This window comes from Bufo bufo, chromosome 10 (genome assembly GCF_905171765.1).
Source record: "Bufo bufo chromosome 10, aBufBuf1.1, whole genome shotgun sequence".
In the NCBI taxonomy this organism is placed as follows: Eukaryota; Metazoa; Chordata; class Amphibia; order Anura; family Bufonidae; genus Bufo; species Bufo bufo.
Window position 1 is genome coordinate 39,324,980 of NC_053398.1, and position 25,647 is coordinate 39,350,626.

The following is a 25,647-nucleotide window of genomic DNA, read 5'->3' on the forward strand; positions in this document are numbered from 1 at the left end:
ATCTGGTTTCTAGATCTTATTGGTGGCCCACTCTGACCAGGGATGTCAAGTCCTACGTGTCAGCCTGTGAGGTTTGTGCCAGGTCTAAGACACCTAGGACTTGCCCTGCTGGTAACCTACGACCCCTACCCATTCCCAGTAGACCCTGGTCCCATATCTCGATGGACTTTATAACTGACCTACCGCCGGCGGATGATTAGACTGTGGTTTGGGTAGTGGTCGATAGGTTTAGCAAGATGGTTCATTTCATTCCCCTGTCTAAACTCCCGAATGCTAAAACTCTGGCGTCTATTTTTGTGAGAGAGATTGTTCGTTTACATGGCATCCCGGAAAATATTGTTTCGGACAGGGGTGTGCAGTTTGTGTCCAAATTCTGGAGGGCCTTCTGTCAAAGATGTAAAATTTCATTGTCTTTTTCTTCCGCCTACCATCCTGAGAGTAATGGGAAGACTGAACGCCTTAATCAGTCTGTGGAACAATTCCTGAGGTTGTATGTTGCTGATGACCAGCAATTATGGGTCAAATTCCTTCCGTTGGCTGAATTTGCTTTAAATAACCGTGTGAATTCTTCTGCTGGGGTCTCCCCTTTCTTTTGTAACCATGGTTTTAATCCCCGTTTTCATTCTGGGTCGTCCGTCTCCTCCTCTAACCCTGAAGCTGATAAACTCTCCTCCGAACTGTGCACAGTTTGGGCCCGGGTTCAATTGAACCTAGAAAAGGCTCAAAGTTCTCAAAAACTGAAGGCCGATAGGAGACGTTCAAGGGGGGTGAACTTTCAGGTTGGGGATAAAGTATGGTTGTCCTCCAAGAATTTATCTCTCAAGGTAGCTTCTAGAAAATTTGCTCCTCGTTTTATTGGACCATATAAGATCACGGAGGTGATTAACCCGGTATCATTTAGGTTGGAGCTGCCCGAGTCATTCCACATTCATAATGTGTTCCATAAATCTCTACTTAAAAAATATTTAGAACCGGTAGTACCATCAAAAGCCTCGCCTCCGCCGGTTCTTGTTAATGATGCTGTCGAGTATGTCGTGTCTAAAATAGTGGATGTCAGGAAGGTGCGTAACTCCTTGCAGTACCTGATTCACTGGAAGGGGTATGGACCCGAAGAGAGATCTTGGGTACCTGCCAGGGAGGTCCTAGACTGGTTTGAAAATTTCATTTAGAACACCCTGAAAAGCCATCGCCTGAAGTCTTGGGTCCGGTGGCCCCTCGTAAAAGGGGGGGTACTGTAACGGGGTTCCGAAGGTGCACTCGGTCCCCCATTGCCCGCAGAACTGTTGCTTAGCTTTGGGAATGAGGATCTGTGTTTGACCTCATTCCCAGAGCGGCTTTACTGCTGGGTGGCTCCCTGCTCCTAAGTCTGCCTTGAGCGCCGAGCTGATCACTCGGTGCTCAACTGGTTGGTCTGTCGGTCATGTGATGCTGGCCACGTCACATGACCCTCACTCCCCACTATAAATACAGGCAGCCTGCTAGCCACAGGTTGCCTGTTAATTTCTAGGTTCCTGGCTATTTGTTGGACTACTGAATACTCACCTGATTCCGTTCCCTGACGATCCTTTACCTGCTCCTCCTGTACTGCGCATCCGTCCTGGTATTGTGACCTCGGCTCCCACCTGACTACTATCTTAGGACTCCTCTTGCACTTCTCTACTCTCCTGGTATTTGACCCCGGCTTCTCCTGACCATTCTTTGCTTAACCCTTTGTACTGCGTAGCTCTCTTGGTTCTCACCCGGTCCGTTCATGTTCCGTATTTTGTCTTTTCTGTCTTCCCTGCACGTATCCTAAGTTAGGGACTGTCGTCCAGTTGTCCCCTGTCATCAGGACTCGTGAGGCAAGTAGGCAGGGCCAGGGGTGAGGGTGGAGCGCAGTGGTCACTATCCTTCCCCCTGTGTGTGTGTGGACGTGACCGTTACAGGGTGCAGACCCATTCACTTCAATGGGGCCGCAAAAGATGCGGACAGCACTCTGTGTACTGTCCGCATCCGTTGCTCCGTTCCGAGGCCCCGCAAAAAAAATATAGTCCGTTTTGCGGACAAGAATAGGCATGTCTACAATGGGCCACCCGTTCTGTTCCGCAAATTTCGGAAGGCACACAGGGGCTAAATAATACAGATGCACACACAGTTACATTTCCAAATGTAATCAATACGTGATCCTGCACCTTCATGGGTTAAAGCAGATCTGTCATCAGACCTCCCTGCAGGGGTCATTGTAGTGTGATTTGGAAGGTGGTCTAGCTTTTGAGTAAGGGTGCCTTTCACACGTGGCAGATTTTGTGGCATTCACCTTAATGGAGCTTGCGGAAATCCATGCGCTCGCTTCATTATACAAATGAATGGAAGTGATATTCAGTCGCAGAATTTTCTGCCGCATGTGAAGGCACCCTAAGGTTTGAAAGGAAGCAGTCACCATGAAAATGCAGTGGAATCTGCAGGCAGCATGTTACAGCACGGTATATTTTCATGTTGACGGGTTCCCTTTAAAGGACTGTATTGTATTTCACAGGAAACTAAAATTTTGGGAAGCTTATTCAGATGTATTATGGAATCCTTCTCTTCTAAAAAGCAGTGCAAGAGATTCCACGTGGAGGCACCATACGGAGGTACATGGAGTACTCATGGCTCCACCTTATGGAACTCTATGGGACACCATACAGGCTCCCAGGTCCACGACCGCACCTACAGGGGGTCATTTATCATGCTTGGCGTAGTATATTAGCCAGTCACTATTTTGCATAGTATTTATAAAGAGTTGCACAGCATGTGATGAATGAGGCCCATGTGTCTTTGTATTTGTCAGGGCACAGGTGGATCGCGTGCAATTAGACCACTCGTCGGTCAGCTCACGAATAAGGCTACTTTCATACTGGCGTTTTGGGATCCGTTCAGGGATCTCACAAGCGGTCCAAAACGTATCAGATTTGCCCTTAAAGCATTCTGAATGGATAAGGATCCGCTCAGAATGCATCAGTTTGGCTCCGTTCCGCCTCCATTCCGCTTTGAAGGCGGACACCAAAACGCTGCAAACAGCGTTTTGGTGTCCGTCTGACGAAACTGAGCCAAACGGATCCACCCTGACACGCAATGTAAGTCAATGGGGACGGATCCGTTTTCACTGACACAATATGGCACGATAGAAAACGGATCCGTCCCCCCATTGACTTTCAATGGTGTTCAAGACGGATCCGTTTTGGCTATGTTACAGATAATACAAACGGATGCAGGCGGTTGTATTATCTGAACGGATGCGTTTGTGCAGATCCATGACGGATCCGCCCAGAACGCGAGTGTGAAAATAGTCTAAGGCACAAAAGTGCAGCGAAAAAGTCACATATTAGATGAAAAAAAAGTTGCATATTTGATAAAAAATTGAGCATATTACTTTTTAAAGTTGCAAGTTCAACCATATACATATGTTTGTGAAAAGGTGCACGTCTAACCGGCAATGCGAATCGTCGCACAGCCTTTCACCCCTGGAGTGGAGTAAAAATTAGAATGCTTTTGCGCCTAATTCTTCGTAAAAAAGGCGCACCTACATAAATAGGCCGGGGGAAAAAAAAGCACAAAAGGAACACCACCGGCATTAGTCTAAAACTGAAAATTGTCAAACGAGGCGCAAATGCTTCCAAAACAGGCGCACTTTCATTAGTAAATGCACCTAAAAATGAGACTAAAGCAAGAGCAAAACACTATAATAGATGACCCCCACAGTGTGTACAATTGGGTATGGAAAAGAAATTGGTGGGGTAGACCTTATCTGTTTTGTTCGTTAATTAGAGTGCTGTGGGTGTCACTGACTGCCAGGGTGGTAGACCTAGAAGCTAAGGAAAGATCCATCTTCACTCAGATAGATTGGAGACCACATGTCCTGTAGATGGTGGTCACACGGTGACTTATTACACCCCTGCTCGTTCCTTGTAATCATTGAGCTGTGAGCTTCATCCAGGTAGTCGCACACTTCCTGGTTCTCCTGCTCCTCCTCTCACAGGTGTTGAGGGTGCCAGGCTAGGAGCATAGTACAGAAGAGCACGCTCGCTCTAGGTAGTAGCTGGGCGTCTTAGAGTGTTTGCACTGGAAACAAGGACTGTTTCTGGGAGAGTTTGTGTTTCTGGGTCCGTTAGCCTCCAGGTGGATGCTGTGCACTCTTCCTGATCATGTGCATTCTTGCAGCTCTGGATTGACATGTCAGAAGGTAATCATTTACTGCTTACTCGGTTCTCTAGGTCTCTCCGCTTCTCCCTTGGCTTCCTTCGTTCTTTCCTGCGGCTGATTTCTTGCCAATGGTAACAGATCATGCATCGAGTTCATGTATGTCTTGCGAAATATCTCCATGAAGGGAAGTGGCAGTGAAAGTGAGCTTGTGGTATCTGCTCCTGGACTGATTACGTGACCTTGAGGCTGTCGCATTTCTATAATAATCATATTTTTAGATGTTGTGTTCTAGATCTTGCTTTGTATTGTCACTCTGTACAATATTTATATACAGTTATGTCTTGATGCCACGTTCTTCTGTCTTTAGCAGCTTGAAGACCACCTCATATCATCGATAAAAGCAAGTGACGTTCCAGGATCATGACTGGTGAGGACTGGCATTCACTTACACTATTGCCTACCTAGAACTGCACCATGACCATGATAACCATCCATGTTAGGCTACTTTCACACTAGCGTTTTTGCTGGATCCGGCAGGGTTCAGCAAAAACGCTTCCGTTACTGATGATACAACCGTCTGCATCCGTTATGAACGGATCCGGTTGTGTTTATCTTTAACATACCCAAGACGGATCCCTCATGAACTCCATTGAAAGAAAACGTAGCTGAACAGAATGGAATGCTCCAAAATGCATTCCGTTCCGTTCCCATACCGGAGAGCAAACCGCAGCGTGCTGAGGTTTGCTTTCCGTCCTGGGATGCGGAGCAAAACAGATCCGTCATGACCCACAATGCAAGTCAATGGGGACAGATCCGTTTTGCTCCGCATCCCAGGACGGAAATCAAACCTCAGCACGCTGCGGTTTGCTCTCCGGGATGAGAACGGAACGGAATGCATTTTGGAGCACTCCGTTCTGTTCAGTTCCGTTTTGTCCCCATTGACAATGAATGGGGACAAAACGGAAGCATTTTTTTCCGGTATTGAGACCCTATGACGGATCTCAATACCGGAGAATATTAACACTAGTGTGAAAGTAGCCTTAGACTCTTACAATCATACAAACCTACTGTATATGTTAGTCATGCATGGTTAAGGTGTCATTACCAGTATTTCTATGGTTTGAATTGTCAGCCTGGATGGAGATGTGTTCCTCTTGTTGTAGTTTTGGGCAGTGGCGACTCTAGGAACAATATATAAGGGGGGCACATAAGATACCACAGTCAAAAATTGGGGGACACTAATAATTTTCACCACTTAATCATACTACTGAAAAAAACGAAATAAGTATATATAAATAAGATTACAAAATACGAGAGTATTGCGTTATGCGGGGATACCTTTTTATTGTACTATCCTAATACTTAAAAGACAAGCTTTCAAGAGTTTTCCTTTCTTCCTCGGTTTTGCTTCAGACCTGAGAAAGAGAGAAACACTCTTGAAAACTTTTCTTTATAGTTTAAAGGGAACCTGTCACCGGGATTTTGTGTATAGATCTGAGGACATGGGCTGCTAGATGGCGGCTAGCACATCCGCAATACTCAGTCCCCATAGCTCTGTGTGCTTTTAGTGTGTCAAAAAAACGATTTGATGCATATGCAAATTAACCTGAGATGAGCCAGGGACAGGACTCATCTCAGGTTAATTTGCATATGTATCAAATCGTTTTTTTTTTACACAATAAAAGCACACAGAGCTATGGGGACTGAGTATTGTGGATGTGCTAGCGGCCATCTAGCAGCCCATGTCATCAGCTCTATACCCCAAATCCTGGTGACAGGTTCCCTTTAAAGCAGTTTCAGCAAACACCAGGGCTGTGTAAATAATCCCATATGTTAAACATGTCACTAAAGAAGACGCTCACAGGCTTATTCACAAAAGGGTGAAGAGTTTGGAGAAGGGAACAATCTAGGACAACATAACTGAATAGGAAAGTGATCTGAACTGGAGAATTTTTTTCAAATCAGCCATGTTGTCCTTTATTGTTTACTTCTCCTGACTTCTCCAAACTCTTTACCCTTTTGTGAAATAACCCTGTGGGTGTTCTTGGTGTGTGCAACTAATACTACTTATTCTGCTTGTAACGCAGGGTGCGGCGCTCAGGGGTGCGTGGTAACGCAGGGGGCGGCGCTCAGGGGTGCGTGGTAACGCAGGGGGCGGCGCTCAGGGGTGCGTCGTAACGCAGGAGGCGGCGCTCAGGGGTGCGTGGTAACGCAGGGTGCGGCGCTCAGGGGTGCGTGGTAACGCATGGTGCGGCGCTCAGGGGTGCGTGGTAACGCAGGGTGCGGCGCTCAGGGGTGCGTGGTAACGCAGGGTGCGGCGCTCAGGGGTGCGTGGTAACGCAGGGTGCGGCGCTCAGGGGTGCGTGGTAACGCAGGGTGCGGCGCTCAGGGTTGCGTGGTAACGCAGGGTACGGCGCTCAGGGGTGCGTGGTAACGCAGGGTGCGGCGCTCAGGGTTGGGTGGTAACGCAGGGTGCGGCGCTCAGGGGTGCGTGGTAACGCATGGTGCGGCGCTCAGGGGTGCGTGGTAACGCAGGGTGCGGCGCTCAGGGGTGCGTGGTAACGCAGGGTGCGGCGCTCAGGGGTGCGGGGTAACGCAGGCTGCGGCGCTCAGGGGTGCGGGGTAACGCAGGGTGCGGCGCTCAGGGGTGCGGGGTAACGCAGGGTGCCCCACCTTGTCCCCCTGTAGCGATGACTATGGTTTTGGGAAAGTTTATATGTATGGGGTTCTTATAACAACTTATATTCAAAATTCATATGTAGAAATTTGTTGAACCCCACACCTTCTTTGACTGAAAAAAAAAAATTTGAACCTTGCGTTCTTGGGTCTAGCATGTGTGGTGGCAAATTGCCCTCTACAGACCTGGAGGTGGTTGCCACATGAAAAAGTGTCACCTGCTTCCAACCTCATGTAGTGCATACAAATTGACCGACGTGAGCACTACTGCTCCATTCTGCTTCATTGTACCCCTTGTTTTTGGGATCACGGGAGGTCCCGACAGTCAGACCCCCTGAGATTCGATATTTGTCACCTGGATACATGATAAATAACTTTTGTGGGATAACCACTATTAGGCCTTAATCATGTGCTGTCCGTGGTCTCCAAGGACAGCACACGTACCCATTCATTTTAATGTGTTTATTCCCACGTCTGTGTTTTAGCAAGGAAGCATGCCCAGTTTTTGTCCATGTTCACGGATCCATCGCGCCCATGGGTCAGTGAAAAACACTGACCCAACACAGACGCCATCCTTGTTTAGGCTGTGTTTCACAGACCATTTATAGGAGATGCTCTGAAAATTTAATTTTCAGCTGTGCAGTATCCGTGGAACATGGATGCCACACGGACCAAACATGGATTCTTCCCAGAAATCTTCACGGAGGAATCACTGGCCATTTTATCATGGTCATGGACATGTGAATAAGGCCTAAGGTTCGGTTTCCATGTTCAGTTTTTTTTTTCATGTAGTATTTGAACCCGAGGCCGGGAACTGAACAAGGAGCGTGTATAAATAAAAGACTGAGGGGGAGATTTATCAAAACTGGTGTAAAGGAAAACTGGCTTAGTTGCCCATAGCAACCAATCAAATCCCACCTTTCATTTTCCAAACGAGCTTTGAAAAATGAAAGGATTGGTGTGATTGGTTGCTATGGACAACTAAACCAGTTCTACTTTACACCAGTTTTGATAAATCTCCTTCTGAGCCTTTTCCACTTTAGAAGTAAACTCCTGGCTTTGGTATCAAAACATTAACATGGAAACCCTTAGACCTCATGCACACAGAGGTATCTAGATTTCAGTCCGCAAAGAATGGATCTGAAAAATATGGATTCCCCTTTTTTTAAAAATCTTACTACACCAACAGAAAGAACTATTCCCATCCGCAATACACACCTGAATAGGACGTGTTTTATAATTTGCGGAATGGCCATACAGATCCGCAGAAAATACAGATGTGTGCATGGTCCCATAGAAATAAATGGGTCATTGTGCTGTCCGCAAAAAATGCAGATAACAAACGGATGAAAAATATGGTCGTGTACATGAGGCCTTACTGAAATTTGGCCCTATGTGGCTGACTCTGGCTAGGTAGAAGCTTGAAAAATTTAGGGAAGGGGATAAAAAAAATTAAAGCGTACTTAAAGGGGTATTCCGGTTGTTCAAAGATATCCCCTATACACAGAATAGGGGATAACTATTAAATCGGTGGGGGTCCTACCACTGGGACTCCACTGATCATTAGAATGGGGGCCCCATACCCCCTACAGCTCCACTGAGAAGAAAAGAGCGGCCGGTCTGGCATCTGTACGGCCACTCAATTCATTTCTATGGGAGTTCCGGAGAGATCGCTGTACTCGGCTATCTCCGGAGGTCCCATAGATATCAATGGAGCGGCCACACGCATGCCCGACTGGCTGCTCTCTTCTTTTCAGGGGGGGGGCTGCAGGGGCAAAGATTTAGTTAGGCCGCGTTCACATCTGTGTTTCGGAGATCCAGCGCAAATGCTGGCTCTCGGCCGGACAGAAAACCGCTGCATGCAACGTGTTTTATCCGGCCGAATACCCGCATTTATAATATCGGATCACCGCCAGTCAATGGGGATCCGGCGGTGCAGTAGAGGATCCAGCAGGCTGCTCTGTGCTGGAACAGCCTGCAGGATCTCCTAACGGAAATGCGAACAAAGCCTTACCCTTTAAAATATTTTTGCACACTTGCATTGAATTACTAGGACAAAAGCGAATGATATAAAATTACATTTACAGCACCTCTCCTTAGGCCGTGTCTGGTATTGCAGCTCAGCCCTGTTCAAACCACATTTTTAATGATTGTATTATATACTCCCTAGCTCTATACGCAGGCAGTCACCTTCGAGGCAGGTGTGCCAGAACGGTGAGGGCCCGAGGGCCGACCATTGCAGACTTTGGAATGCAGAATGTGTTTTAATAGCTGAAGTGGAGACTCCGAAAAACAAAAATGCGTTTGTGGAAGATTCTACAATGTCATTTTAGGGTGTTGTCTCCTGAGCTACAGAGAATTGGCATCATGGGGCTGGAAATATGTAGAGTGTTTATCGAGGGCCAAAAAACACATAGATTATAGTTTGAGATTAAGAGATATGCTGGAAGTGCATTCCATGTTGTGCACTACCCTAGGTTACGTGTGTGGATTTTTTCTGCAGCAGCGTCCTCAAAAATTTGCAGGTAAAGTCATGGAGAGATTTATCATGAAGGGAAGTCAGTTTTGCAGGAGTCTGCGATGCCTTCATTTTGGTCAAATTTATCAAATGTTGCACAATATTTGATAAATTTGGTGCATTTTTACAAGGGATGTCCAAGATTTAACTATTGATGGCCTATGGCCTATATCTGTCTGTGAAGGTTCTCATTTATCCAGGTCATGGTATATCTGTAAAGAATAAATCAAGGCAACTGGACTTACTGTAAATTTCTTGAAAACGTTACTAGATGTTGATTCAGTTACATATTTATTCCCAGAGAATTCTTGTACAGTCACTCAGAATTGAGAAAGCTCGTTGGAAGAACGAGTGAAACGTTTTCAAGAAATTTACAGTAAGTCCAGTTGCCTTGATTTATTCTTTACAGATATACCTCCATGGCCTATAGTTTGATTGGTGGGGGTCCGACACCCAGCACTGATCAGCTGTTTCGGGATAGCTGAAAGAAAGGATATAGGACGGCTCTACCTCTTGATTTGGGATGGCCAGGTGCACCAATCTGATGTCGCACTCAAAGCACCAAAATTGAATATCAAAGGAATAGATGGGCACTCTAATATCCGGACCACACAGGTAGTATAATTGCACTATTTATTAATCATAAAATAAAATCACATCGATAGCATATAATAAATTCCAGATGCATATAGATAGATATAATAAGAACAATCTAATTAATATCTCCAATAACTATAAAATATAGGCCTGTAAACAGTTTATGATAAAATAATAAGTATTAAAAAACTATTAAGATACTAATAATCGCCGCTGAAAATACACGCCAAATTATTGCAGGTTGGATGGGGCTAGTACCAAGGAGTCTAGTCAGATCCAGTCAATCTGCAAATTATCTCCCGCTGTAGTGTATAATTGACTGAATATGAAAACAATATACCTCCTATCTATATATAAAAGTCCATAAATCTCCAAGTGCTAATAATAAACGATGATCCTAATAATATCAATGTGTCAATAGTGGAACAATACAAAGCAAAAAGTAAAAAGGAATCCAGAAAAAATCCAAAGAAAAATCCATAAATGAAATCACTTGTGATTAATCCACATCCGTCTGTGTAGATAGTTAGTCACCGTGTATAGAAATCCTTAAAGTGAATTAAATTGTGTTGCTGTGCTTGAAATAATATAATGTTCAGTCACTCTTAGGCTGGGTTCACACGAGCGGATGCCGTGCGTGACATCCGCTCCGTGAAAGAGTGCCAAGACCCGATGCAGACTGCAGAGGCACGAAACATTAACATGATTGATAATGCTCCGTGCCTCTCTGTGACCTCTTTACTACGAAATCAAAGTTGTCACTGTGATTTCGTAGTAAGGAGGTCACAGAGAGGCACGGAGCATTATCAATCATGTTAATGTTCCGTGCCTCTGCAGTCTGCATCGGGTCTTGGCACTCTTTCACGGAGCGGATGTCACGCACGGCATCCGCTCGTGTGAACCCAGCCTTATAGTTATTGTGTTGCCCCTATTCAGCAGGGGCTCTGCAATGTCAATAGCCGGATAATATTGCAACTGTGGCCGCTTGCCTGAGAGTGTAGCTATTCACTCCAGTGTTGCGATCTCAGTTAATATAGTTCAGTGCTTTAGGCCTCATGCACACGACCGTTGTTGGGTTCCGTGTCCGTTTTTCAGTTTTTCGTGATTTTCTGCGGACCCATTGACTTTCAATGGGTCCGTTGAAAACTCGGAAAATGCACCGTTTGTCATCCGCGTCCGTGATCCGTGTTTCCAGTCCATTAAAAAAATATGACCTGTCCTATTTTTTTCACGGACAACGGTTCGCGGACCCCTTCAAGTCAATGGGTCCGTGAAAAAACACGGAGGCACACAAGATTGTCATCCGCGTCAGTGATCCGTGTCCGTTTTTTTCCTATCATTTTCAAGGCAAACTTGACTTAGATTTTTTTTTCACTTTTCATGTCTGGTGATCCTCCAAAAATCAAGGAAGACACACAGAAAAAAAAAAACGGAAACGGAACCCCGTTTTGCGGACCGTGAAAAAATACTGTCTTGTGCATGAGGCCTTAGACTGTCCGCAGTTGTCTTGCAGGAAACTTCAATGCCAGATATTTACTGCTATTTGAAATATCATACGATGAAATAGTACTCACGCTTGATGGTGATGTCCGGACTATATTGTGGATACAAGGCAAGCTTACCTTTTAGGCGCAGATTGTGAGACTGCCATTTCGGGATAGCTCTCTTACCGGTTAGAAAAGTGTATGATGTAATCGGTAGTGAATGTAATCTTCTCACGAGTGACTGTATTTGTAAGTTATAACCTCCCTTCTGATCCTCAGCTGTGTCATGTGACCAGCACTCTGATCTCCATCTGACACAGGACAGGAAGTCAGCCACTTCTCTATTCCTTCCTGTCAGTCACTTCTCTATTCCTTCCTGTCAGTCACTTCTCTATTCCTTCCTGTCAGTCACTTCTCTATTCCTTCCTGTCAGTCACTTCTCTATTCCTTCCTGTCAGTCACTTCTCTATTCCTTTCTGTCAGTCACTTCTCTATTCCTTCCTGTCAGTCACTTCTCTATTCCTTCCTGTCAGTCACTTCTCTATTCCTTCCTGTCAGTCACTTCTCTATTCCTTCCTGTCAGTCACTTCTCTATTCCTTCCTGTCAGTCACTTCTCTATTCCTTCCTGTCAGTCACTTCTCTATTCCTTCCTGTCAGTCACTTCTCTATTCCTTCCTGTCAGTCACTTCTCTATTCCTTCCTGTCAGTCACTTCTCTATTCCTTCCTGTCAGTCACTTCTCTATTCCTTCCTATGAGACTGACATTGAGACTCCCATAGGAATACATAGAGAAACTGACTTCCTGTCTACACATAATATTCTGTGCATTTGGAAAGTCTGAGTGCTGGTCACATGACACAGCTGTGGATCAGAAGAGAGGTTATAACTCACAAATACAGTCATTGGTAAGAAGATTTCCTTCACTATAGATTACATCATGTGTCTTTCTAACAGGTCAGAGAATAAACATTTTTGTAGGGGTGCTTCTTTAACCTGCTTCCCGACGCTTGCTTCCGGTTCTGTGAGTCACAGGGCCGTGTTAACTGCACTTCCGGTCCCTCTTGTAAACTTCCTGCACGGTTGTTGTAAACGTGCCCTGCTGCAGCCAATGCCCAAGTGGCATGTGACCCTGTCCATGAAGGAAGTTTACATGTGGGGACCGCACAGTGAAGACAGCCGGGGACCCATGGAGCCAGAACTGAGCAGCAGGGAGCATGAAAGTATACTTCCCTTCACAGATCCTGCTGGGTGTGTATGGGGGGAGGGGGGATTAAAAAAAAATAATACATTGTGGACAACCCAAGTACTTGCCAAGCAAAGGAGAATGTTCTATTTGATCACACCTGCCATGTTCTATAATAAGAATGTCTCTGCTTATAAAATGAGCAATTCTTATGATATCCATATAGTAGGGAATTGCTATTTAAGCATTTGCTGGAGTCAGTCACAGCAGAACAGTGCAGTCCATTGTTTCCAGACACACATTACATTCCTCTATGGCTGTTTTTTGGCCGATTGTAGGGTGCAGGACTGGTCATGGGAATTATCAGTTGAATTAGTGACTAAGTATTTTTCCAAAGTCTTACTTTATAATTTAGTCCAAGCTCGGCCTTGTATGACTAGCCGTCATGGATGGGATGATTCTTTACCGTGTCATGGGTCAATGGACATTGCCTTCTGACCTAAGCTAACAGTATAGAACTCATCCTCTTTCCAAAGTGCGGCTGGGCAGCCCTGGTCATACCATGGGTGGTCACAGTTGAGCCATCTGCTTAATTTATTACATTTAAAGTTGTCCTAAGTCATATAAACAAAAAGTTGGTTACTGTAGTTCAGGCCATTCATGATAAACAAGCAGGGCTGAAAACTGCTGAAAAAGTCTTCAAGATCTCTGCTCACTGTCATGCAGCAGGAACCTTCATTGCTTATTTACTGTCTACAGGACTTTTGGTCCTGTCCAAGATAACAAATCCATGACTGAATGCCTTTTAAAGTGTTCCATTTGGCTTTCCGTTATCGCAATTCCGTTATTTTCCATTTTAATTGCATTTGAACGGAATGCTATAACGGAATGGGAAACGCTGATGTGAATCCCCCCTAACAGATGAACCCAAAAATCTATGGAGAAAGAACTGAGCACAGCTAAGGCAGTGTATGTGTGTGTGTGTGTCTTCTCTTTGACTTGGCCCTGGACGTGGGGCCCTTTAATGGAGTTAATAAGGTTGGACTGGCCAGCCAAAGGATTCTGTGGTGAGTCCAAGACACTAATACAATAGGGGCCACAGTATATATTGGTTGAAGACTGCTAGTCTTAGGTCTAGAAGGGAGCAGTGGAAGACTTCTCAGCAGGTTGTGAACATGAAAGTCCTTCTACATGTTGGTGAGAGACCGTGGAAACGTCTGGACATTGATCAATAGACACCATTGTTTATAGATCACAAACAATATGTTATGCCGGATGCCACCGCCGCCGGAGTGATCCTATCAGTGTTTATATGTGAAACACAAGTGGACGATGGGAAGAGTTATAAGGACAAAAGATCTAGTCATCTGCAGAGATGATCAACAATTCAAGTGAAGCTCCATTGTACACCATAAAAGTTGTTGTCACCCAGCTTTCATAGAAAGCAGCTAATTTTCATCTATTTTTAGATTTTTTTATTACTTGTGATGCTGGTATTAATAATAATTATTATTATTTATTAAAGCGCCATTCATTCTATAGCGCTGTACATATGAAAAGGGCTATACATACATAATGCAGACAATTGCACTAAGCATAAACAAGAGTTACAAACTGGTACAGAAGGAGAGAGGGCCCTGCCCGTGAGGGCTTACAATCTACATGGTATGAGAGAAGGACATAGTAGGTGAGGGTGCAGTTGGTCATGGCGGTATAGAGGCAGCAGGGTCACTGATTGTAGGCTTGTCTGAAAAGGTGGGTTTTCGGGTTTCTTTTAAAGGATTCCACTGTAGGTGAGAGTCTGATATGTTGGGGTAGCGAGTTCCAGAGTGTGGGGGATGCACGGGAGAAATCTTGGAGGCGATTGTGGGAAGAAGTGATAAGAGGAGAGGAGAGAAGGAGGTCTTATGAGGATCGGAGATTGCGTGTGGGGATGTATCGGGAAAGTAGCTCAGAGATGTAGGGAGGGGACAGGTTGTGGACAGCCTTGTATGTATTCGTTAGTAGTTTCAACTGAATTCGCTGGGCAATGGGGAGCCAGTGAAGGGATTGGCAGAGGGGAGAGGTGGATTAGTCGGGCAGCAGAGTTGAGGATAGATTGGAGGGGTCCGAGAGTGCTAGATGGAAGGCCACAGAGGAGAATGTTGCAGTAGTCTAGACGGGAGATAATGAGGGAATGTACAAGCATTTTCGCAGATTTAAAGTTAAGGAAAGCGCGGATGCGGGAGATGTTTTTGAGTTGAAGGCGGCAGATGGTGGAAAGGACTTGGATGTGCGGTCTGAAGGAGAGGGCAGAATCCAAGGTCACTCCAAGGCAGAGGACTTGGTTGACTGGGGAGAGTGTGCAGCCATTGATCGTAATAGATAGGTCTGTTGGGGGGGTTGAGCAAGATAGGGGAAAGATTAATTCTGTTTAATCTATGTTAAGTTTTAGAAAGCGAGAGGAGAAGAAGGATGATATAGAAGATAGACATCGTGGGATTCTGGATAGTAAGGTGGTGATGTCTGGACCAAAGAGGTAGATTTGTGTGTCGTCAGCATAAGAGGGATACTGAAAGCCATGGGACTCTGAGATGTCCCAGGCCAAAAGTGTAGATAAAGAAGAGCAGGGGTCCTAGGACAGAGCCTTGCGGGACACCAACAGAGAGGGAATGAGACGAGAAGGTGGTGGGAGACGCTAAACGTCCGGTCTTGAGGTATGATGTGATCCAGGAGAGGGCCAGGTCAGTGATGCCAAGAGATGAGTGTTTGCAACAGAAACTATTGTAGTCTTAATATTCTTCTTCTCCGATAGGTGCGCAATGTGGATTTCCTCTCACTCTTATTTCACCCTCGACCACGGATCAGGAGCTATGGCCCCACTTGAGTACCACTGTGTCCCTAAATTGTACGCTGCAAGTACCTGGCTCCTGTAATGGCAGTGTAACCTGGCTGAAGGATGGGAAAGCAGCGGAGCACCCGTACACCGCTCAGGACATTGTGTGGTAAGAGAATGTTCTGTTTGTGGGTATCTTCTTGTTTTTACAACAAGGTATCATTAGGAGTGGTGTAACTACAGGTAATTATACTGGTAATATGGGTTCACTTACAGGTCAGGAACACCCATTTTTGTTGAGAACCTGTTACCTGTTCATAACATCAGGAATGTGAATGATACCAGGCTAGGTGCCATATCTACACCCTTCTGGGCATAATAACACACTTCCCCCTGTTGTGGCCATTTTGATATGCATGGAGTTGGGTTACTTCTAAACTTCTTTCTTCTTGAAGTAAACACTAAAATAGTTCCCCCCCTATCTCCAAATTAGAAGTAGGGCTGTAGCAATCTACCCAAGGGAGAACTTCCCACAGTTAGTGTGTAGTGTGGTGCCAATGAGTCACGGGTATAAATGGTTCAGACACAATGCAGGTACTACAAAACAGTCCACTCTACTGCCAGTCGTCTCACTGCAGCAGCTACGGGGGTTTCGGCCAACAATATGGAGTCCACAACAGTCTTTTCTATCTGAGAGGTTCAACTTACGAATGAAAATTGCAATGGTGGTATCTCTTTGTGGTGCGATAAACTGTAATCCATCCCTGATACAGGAGTATGTGGCTAGTTGCAGAGCCTCCATAAGACCTCCCGGTTGTGTAAGTCCAGGGTCTACCTCACTGGTCCCCAATTTATCTTCCACAAGGAATGTCCGTGGCTTCCATCTGTACAGAATAAGCTCCCATAGCTCCAGTCTCAGCACCATGATGAGAAGAACCAGGCATCCCAGTTTGTAAATAGCACAGGGCACTGTTGCTCTTGAAAGCACACACTCCACCACCACTACTGATAGGAAAGGCAGTCCCATACATAGAATTAGCCACGGGATCTAATGAGGAACGCAGCTTCCCTATGCCCATACGTTTCTATGGTTTTGTGGACCAGCTACCTTAGAGTTCCCCACTAATCTTGGTGTCTGGGGTCATACTTTCCCAGCACCATGTTGGTTGAGCATAGCTCAATGGAGAACCAGCATAGCCTTACCTAAATATACCATAGTTATACTTAAAAATAGCAGCACTCAAAGGGACAGCAATAAACGTTCCTGAACATGAGCAAATATATGCACACTAGTGCTGAGCGAGCATGCTCGGCCGAATACCAGTTCGGCTCTAGCATTGCTATGCTCGACTCATGGCGGTACTTCGCGAGTACCGCATGTGCTCGAGCGCAATGCTTGAGTCTCCTCCCCGCACGTTTTGCGGCGGCTAAGCAGCCAATAAACGTGCAGGTAAGTATTGCCCTCACTGTAATGCCAGTAGCCATGTTGGCTACTGGCATTACAGTGATTGGCTAGACGGAACGCGTCATCAGGTGCTATATAGCACCCAATGACACATGTTCGGGTCATTCTAAGTCAGGGAGAGCTGAGCATAGGAAGGGACAGAGAGTGTAGGGAGTGTAATTGAATTACATTTTTTTACAAAAACGTTTCATAGACCCAAAAGTCCTTGTAAGGATTATTGTGTGTGACAGCAGCAATATATGTTTGAAGCGCAACCTGCGTTAAATTGCTCAGTGTTAGGGAGAGCTGTGCATAGGAAGGGACAGACAGTGTAGGGAGTGTAATCGGAAGATTTTTATACAAAAAACTTTTCAGAGACCCAAAAGTCCTTTTAAGGACTATTGTGTGTGACAACAGCAATATATATTTTTAGCGCATCCTGCGCAAAATACCGTGTAATAGGCCGCTGCGGACAGTTGAAATATTCGCGTCACATCTCCTGTTTAAAGTGTGCGCATCCCTAAAATATCAGTGACATCCAGTACACTTTTTCCGTAGACACTGCGAACTGTGACATTACCTGTGGTACCTGTCCCGTATAATGTTTCCTCATCACAAATACCTTTGTAAATTTTTTTGCACATACACTTCCAAATCCTACGCTACTGTACTTTCAAGCATATAATCACATTTAAAATGAAGAAGGCGAGCAGTAAGGGACGGGGAAGTGGCCGTGATGCTGATGTTGCACGCAGAGGCCGTGGCACTGGCGCAGAGAAACAGTGCCTGCTGCCAGAGCGCAAGAAAAACTATAATCTAAGACACCTAGCTTCAGGTCCCAGTTTGCAGGGCGGCACAGGACACCACTCTTGGAGTCAGACCAGTGTGACCAGGTGATCGGTTGGATTGCAGCAGATAATGCTTCCAGTCAGTTAAGCACCACCCTGTCTTCAACCAAGTCCAGTCTCAGTAGCCAGGAGTCTGGTCAACACAATCCTCACCCTGATCCTCCTTCTTCCCACCATTTACAGTCTGGCCAAACAAGTGATCCCACACTTGGATATTCCGAGGACCTCTTTTCATCGCCATTACTTGATTTGGCCCTCTCGCCAAGCACGCTTGAAGAGGGACATGAGATCTTGTACCCTGATTCCCAACCTCTTGAACATCCACAGTCACAAGAACATGATGGTGGGGAACGGCATTTAGTGTTTAATGAGGTAGATGATGAGACACAGTTGCCAATGAGTCAACCGCAATTACTGTCTCAAGAAGTTGATGAAGAGGATGAGACACAGTTGTCAATCACTGAGGTTGTGGTTAGGTCAACAAATCAGGAGGATGATTGGAGTGAGGAGGTGGTGGACGATGAGGTCACTGACCCAACCTGGGAAGGTGGAAAGCCGAGCGAGGACAGCAGTACAGAGTGGGGGAGGGATCTGCAGCACCGCAACAGGCTGGGAGAGGCAATGGGGTGGCAAAAGGGAGAAGACGGGCCACACCACACAGACCCCCAACTGTTCCACAGAGCAACCCCTTGTGGAAATCTCCCTTGCCAAGGGGTAGATGTTCGGCAGTATGGCGCTTTTTTGAGGAAAGTGCGGACGACAAAAGACTAGTAGTTTGCAACCTGTGCCATACAAAAATGAGCCGCGGCATGAACACTAGCAACCTCACCACCACCAGCATGATCCGCCACATGGCATCCAAGCACCGTAATAAGCGGGACGAATGCCTGGGTCCACAATCTGTGTCTGCGGGTCACACCACTGCCTCCTCTTCCCCTGTGTTACGTGCTGGCCAATCCCCTGTCGAAGACGCAGGCCCAGATGCATCCCACCCTGCACCTGGACCTTCGCAAGAACCATCAGTGACCACATCCACTTCCCCGTCCCAGCGCAGCGTACAAATGTCCTTACCCCAGGCATTTGAACTCAAGCGCAAATACCCAGCCACCCACCCACAAGCCATAGCACTAAATGCGCAACTTTCCAAATGAATGGCCTTGGAAATGTTGCCATTTAGGCTTGTGGACACTGAGGCCTTCCGCAGCCTGATGTCGGTGGCCGTCCCTCGTTACGCAGTCCCCAGCCGCCACTATTTTTCACGGTGTGTCGTGCCCGCCTTACACCAACATGTGTCCAGTAACATCACACGTGCCCTGACTAACGCAGTTACTGGGAAGGTCGACTTAACCACGGACACATGGACAAGTGCATTTGGCCAGGGACGCTACATTTCCCTGACGGCACACTGGGTGAACGTTGGGGAGGCCGAGAGCGAGTCGTACCCTGGGATGGCACAGGTGCTACCAATGACAAGGATTGCGGGCCCTACGTCGATCAAGATTTCTGCCAGCGCCTACGTTAGTGGCTCCAACCCCCACTTCTCCTCCTCCACTTCCACTTCCGAATTATCGGCGTGCAGCACCAGTCAGTCATCAGTTTGTAGCTGTAAGCAGTGTAGCACTCACTATAGTGGGGAAGCGGCAACAGGCCGTGCTGAAGCTGATATGCTTAGGGGACAAACAGCACACCGCCGCAGAGCTGTGGCAGGGGATAAGAGACCAGACTGAGCTGTGGCTCTCGCCGCTCAACCTAGAACCAGGCATGGTTGTGTCTGATAATGGCCGCAACTTGGTGGTGGCTTTGGAGCTCGGCAAGCACAGACACATCCCATGCCTAGCCCACGTGTTCAACCTAGTGGTTCAGCGGTTTCTCAAAACCTACCCCAATTTACCTAAGCTACTGGTGAAGGTGCGCCGCGTGTGTGCTCATTTCCTCAAGTCACCGACAGCTTCAGCCGGTCTGTCAACACTTCAGCAGCACTTGAAATTGCCAGCTCACCGGCTATTGTGTGACGTGAGCACGCGCCGGAACTCGACGTCCCACATGTTGGCCAGGCTTTGAGAGCAACAGGGGGAAGTCGTGGAATACCAGCTGCAACATAGTCGTCACCTTTCCAGTCAGCTTCCGCTATTCACAAGCGAGGAGAGGGCATGGATGTCTGACCTCTGTGAGGTTTTAAGAAACTTTGAGGAATCAACACAGATGGTGAGCAGCGATAACACTGTTATCAGCGTAACCATCCCACTTCCATGTCTGCTCAAACGCTCGCTGCTTACAATTAAGGACGACGCTTTGCATGTGGAAGAGATGGAAATGGGGGAAAACAGTACACAGGGTGATAGCCAGACCACCCTCAGTTCGTCTTCTCAGCACAAATTGGACGATGGAGAGGAGGAGGAAGAGCAGGAGACGGCTGCCTCCACTACAGAGGGTAGTACCCATGGAAGTTTAATTCCATCTGTTCAGCGTGGGTGGGCGGAAGAGGATGAGGAGATTGAGAGTGATCCTCCTGATGACGACAGCGAAGTCTTGCCTGTTGGTACTCTGGCACACATGGCTGACTTCATGTTTGGCTGCCTTTCCCGCGACCTGTTTGTTATACGCATTTTAGACAACACGGATTACTGGTTGTTCACTCTTCTCGACCCCCTCTACAAAGAGAACTTCTCATCTCTTATTCCTCTGGTGGATAGGACGAGCAAAACGGTGCAATACCAGAAGATCCTTGTTGAAAAATTGCTTCAAAAATTTCCATCTGACAATGCTGGCGGCAGAGTCCGTAGTTCCTTGGCCAACTGAGGAGGGGAGACAAGGGGAACACACAGCAGGCATGGCAACACTCTTCAAAGCCTGGGACAGTTTCATGACACCCCGCCAGCACCCTCACCCTGATGCGCGGCCTAGTGTCACAAGGAGGAAAATATTTTGGAAGATGGTGAAGGAGGACATAGCAGACCGTGTCAGCGTCCTCAGTGATCCCTGTGTGCCTTACAACTACTGGGTAAAAGAATGAAGAAATTCTGCTTTTGGCGCTCCAAACTCCGATCAAGGCAACTTGAGTTTTAAAACTTCTTTTTATTCAATAAGATAGGTTTTCAATAAAAACAAAGCGTTTTGGGGAGTTAAGATCCCCTTCCTCAGGTTAAACAAATAGATGCACACATGAAATACATAAGGACATATATATAGTAAAAAAAAAAAAACTACAGAAAAACACATGTGTAGGTGGGGTTACTATTCTAGACACGCCCATTCTGAACAGAGTAAAAAGCATACAGATTAAAATATATTATCTTTATTAAAAATGTTTTTATATGTATAGATGTCTAGGTTTTATTGAAATGAATATAGGCAATCTTGTTCTCATGAATGCCCTCCTTTATGTGTAACAAATGATGCCCTCCTTTATGTTTAACAAAGAGTGTATTGGAGTGCCGATTCCTTGTAATTTTTGGCAGCCCTTTCCCTTAGCGCATAGGCTTTATGAGTGTAGGAGTCCCACTACCTGAACAATTGTACCACAATGTGAATGAGGCCCTCCTTTAGGTTGTATCGGAGTGCCTCTTCCTTGTAATTTTTGGCAGCACTTGCACTTTATATACAAGTAAATTTACAGGAAAGAATGTTTCCTAACAATTTTTCCTCTAAAATTGATTTTATCTTCGGTTTTGTGCGTATTATTGTCAGTCTGTAAAAGCGGCGTATTATTCGGACAACATCGTTCCCAGCAGCGACCTGCTAGTACAAGATGCTTTCAGACATCCTCCCCATGCTGTTCCAGAACTATTTCGGTGGTGTTTACATCAATTTCTGACATTTTCCTATGAACCAGGCACCCTCCCCTCTTCAGAGCAGGGGGTACCTGGTTTAATGCTTGGGTTCTCCCATTGACTTTCATTATACTCGGGTGCTCGGTCGAGCACCCGAACATCCCGATGTGTTCGGCCCGAGCACTACGGTGCTCGATCAACACTAATGCACACGCATAATAAAAATAACCGTATTCTGTTCACTGCGTGACACATGTGAAGGCTAGAGAGAGCATAGTTCACACTTTACCAACGCATATGATGCCACAGTCCTGAAGCATATATATATCAAAATGTATGGCAACCATCTCAACTTATTTAGGAAGAGGACACGTTACAGGGATAGTGTTTGGACGTCTCCCCCTGAAATCAAGAACGTGTGCCACCTCTGGTGAAGTTTTCAATAACGCACAACAGCATGTTTGGTAGTAGAGGTAGAAAATGCCTAGTGTAGTATCCAGCCTTGCTTACTTAAGGTTGCCATACACATTAGTCTAACGTTGATGAAAAAAGATGATTTCTACCAAAGCAAAGGTTCCTAGGCTCGAATTTAACTACAAACGATCGCTTTAGCCGACCAATAATAGACCGTTACTGTCCGTGTTTAATATTTTTGTCCGATAGACGGACGAAAGATCTTTCGTTCTAAGAAAGATCGTTCATGAACGAAAGATCTTCTTAAAGATCATTCTGGAAACGTTCTTTTAAAGAAATAAAAGAACATTTCCAGAAAGATCTTCAAGAAAGATTCATCCATCACCTGCTTTCATTGAACGAGATGTTTGTTCAACTGCTGTACAGCCAACAACCAACTTCTATCTAATGTGCAGGGTCACCTTAACTCTAGGACTGCTATCTTGCCTCCAGTCAAAACTCAACTAGTGTGCGTATTGCCAATAAATACCTTCTATATGACTTAGATGAAATTATGACTCTTATAAAGTCATATAAATACACAGGACACTCCTGTAAGTCCAGTTCTTAAGAAAACATGCTAGAAAACGCCATAAGAATAATGCATGAAATTCCGTGTTGAAGCCTGACATAAATGGGTAGATGTATGGACATGTGTGGGGTTCAGTGGGGAGGGGGATATTCCACTTACAATGGTTATAAGGTAATGCAAATGATGCAAGTAATCATCAAATTAATGTAATTACGGTGTTCATTTAGAATAATGACAGACACTTAAATTCTAGAGAGAACTTTTCCAGATATGCGTAAAAATACCTCTAGTTACGTATTTTTCTTTTTTCCTAATATAATTGATATAATTTTCCTAATATATATTGATAATTGATAAGGCTGTAATACTACAATTTCTTCATATAGCGCCCACATAGAGTATACTGTTGCTACCAGGTCAAAAGGAATCATATGCAAAGTCCAGAGCGGAGGATCACACTCACACACGGAGCGTGATTCCCGCAATGGACTCGCTCGTGTGAAACAGCCCTAAGGTGTGGTTTGATCTAAGTATGCTTAATAACAGGTTCACCGCCTGCACTTACAAGAATATATATATATATATATATATATATATATATATATACACACACACACACACAGTCGCAATCGGTACTTGGGGCAGGGATGGCAATGACACAACACAGGCTTCCGAGAGTTAAAAGGCCAACTTATATTTATTTTCTTCCAAAATAATAGAACAAAGTTATGCATTCACTCTGGAGCAGTGTCACAGGAACATGCATTGTCAAAGTTATGCATTGTCTTAGGAACATAAACATAAAAAAAATACCTGCCCGCCTGGGCGCTAACTATACACCACTTTCTTCCAAAATAATATAACATCAGCCAAAGTTATGCATTGTCACAGGAACATAAACATAAATAAATACCTGCCTGCCTGGGCGCTAACTATACATCTATTCTCTCAGTATAAGATCAAGCTTTACACGGCAAGCGTGTCTTGCAGCTCCCACATGCTGACACTAAATTAACTTTTCAGCCCTGTATTTCTTCCCCCAGTAATGAGCCCAGCAGCTACACCTGGGTTGCCTCAGGCTGGGGGAAATAGTTGTACTGGAGTGGGGAGGGAACGGCAGGTCCCACTACCAACCTACCTACTATAAAAAGATACAGCCTATAAAACACAAATGTGCCTCTGCAAGCTACACTCTGCTGAAAAAAAAACTGCTTTCCTGGATTATTTTTACCTCACCCATTTAAGCATTCTGGGTGAGATATACACCCCCTCCACTACTTTATCAGACTCTGTTACAATATAGTATAAAGAAGGTTACAGCCAGCTCACCTTCTTGTCCTGTGTGGCGGTGCACGGGGCGGACTCAAGCCAGTCCTCAATGGTAATCCACAAAATAGAAGAAAGGCTCCAGCACCAAACATGGACGTGATAAATAATCCCGATCTCAATCAATTCTCAGATCATGACTAAGAACACTACTGTTCGAAACGCGTAGATCTTTGGGAATAAGTGGGAGCCAGTGTCACTGTTTGCTGTACTTACCTGAATTTTGGTGACGAATAAAGATCAGGATTATTTATCACGTCCATGTTTGGTGCTGGAGCCTTTCTTCTATTTTGTCTGTTACAATATACCTATATACTGTAAGATAAAGAAAACCATACTAACCTTCCCATTCCTCTCTACTCCTATTACCACGCCTCCCAGTCCCTGTCGATTCGCACAAAATGACTGCTCAGCTAGTCTCTGAAGCATGTCACCACCGTGACCAGCCATTGGCTGAACATCCATTTCCTGTGTTTTGAAAGAGAGTAGCAATTAGGAATTGTTGGGATAATGGGAAGTGGTGAGGGATAATGGGAAGTGGTGAGGATCCGTTAGGTGAGTATGGGCTCTTTTATTATTTTACATCTTCTGGAGCCTATTTTACACAGCTGGACAACTTAATTGTGACTCTTTTTTTTGTGTAGGAACGGTCTTAATAGTTCAGTGAAGTTCCTCTCCAGTGTCTTAGATGTTAATCTTACCACAGAGGAAGATTACGGGAAATTTACATGTCATCTGCAGAACGTCTCTGCCTCATTTACTCTCCACAAAACAGGTAATAATTTTATTTATTACATGAAATGAAAGAATCCGTTCAGGTCCCTATGAATATTCAGTACAGAATTCCTAGAAGGCTACTTAGAAATCTGTGGATTCTGTGATATAGTATGACCCATAATGACACACATAAAGGTGAGTGCAGTACAGTATCGGGCAATGGCTGACAACATTACAGTATAGGAAGTGAAAAAAGCAGCACGCCAAAGCATAAGTGAAAACAGCATGGCCAGTATCAGCGTTTTGCGGACCTCAAAACACACAGTCGTGAGAATTCCGCCAAATATAGAGGGTCCTAAGTAGAGAATTCCCAGCCAAAACATTTGTAGGTCTTTATAGACAGGGACTGTGCAAACTATGCAACTTTACTAAAGGGATTGTCTCAAGTCAAGTATGCCAGATTTCTGGCTCAAATTGCACCAAAAAACTGTGCGCCAGATTAATTATGCGTTTTAGACACTTTTTGCGCCTCATTATAAAGGTTTGTGTAAAAGTGTGTAGTTAAGGGGGGTGACAGCGGAGGAAACGGGGGCAGAAGGAAAATAGCAAATAGTGATCTGGACTCCTTATCTGCTGTACTACTCATGTATTACTGTAGGTAATAGTCCAAAATCAGCCCTTTACGTGGGCTGACACAACAGGCAGTTATTGGGAATGAACCATTTGTTCCTGATAGTTGCCTGCTCATCAGAGAAGGTGAGAGCTGCATTTATATGCTGGAGTCATCTCCTGTGTATCCTGAGATCACTCGCACCAGGGGAGAATAATTGTTTTTAGTCAGCTCATTCATCTGATGATTAGTGTTGAGCGCAAATATTCGAATAGCGAATTTTAATCTCGAATATCGGCACTTCGAGAATATTTAGAATATAGTGCTATATATTCGTTTTTAGAATATTCGTAATTTTTTTCCATCTGAACACGATTCCTCCCTGCTTCTTGCTTGAGCCATTGGCCCACAAGCAAGAAGCAGGGAAGAACCATGTGTTCAGATGGAAAAAAATGACGAATATTCTAAAAACGAATATATAGCACTATATTCTAAATATTCTCGAAGTGCCA

At 45.3% G+C, this 25,647-nt stretch overlaps 1 protein-coding gene across 6 annotated transcripts in view; it reads left to right on the plus strand.

Moving 5' to 3' along the window:
- The first annotated feature begins 3,968 nt into the window (after positions 1 to 3,968).
- Positions 3,969 to 25,647, plus strand: part of SIGIRR (single Ig and TIR domain containing) — a 36,238-nt gene continuing 14,559 nt past the window's right edge. The window contains exons 1-4 of one of the 6 annotated variants that reach the window (XM_040409488.1): positions 3,969 to 4,201; positions 4,529 to 4,588; positions 15,415 to 15,604; positions 24,453 to 24,583. In XM_040409488.1, the coding sequence (XP_040265422.1) occupies positions 4,582 to 4,588; positions 15,415 to 15,604; positions 24,453 to 24,583 (328 nt within the window). In that variant the 5' untranslated portion in view covers positions 3,969 to 4,201; positions 4,529 to 4,581. The other 5 variants (XM_040409490.1, XM_040409489.1, XM_040409492.1 and 2 more) reach the window with 5 other exon arrangements.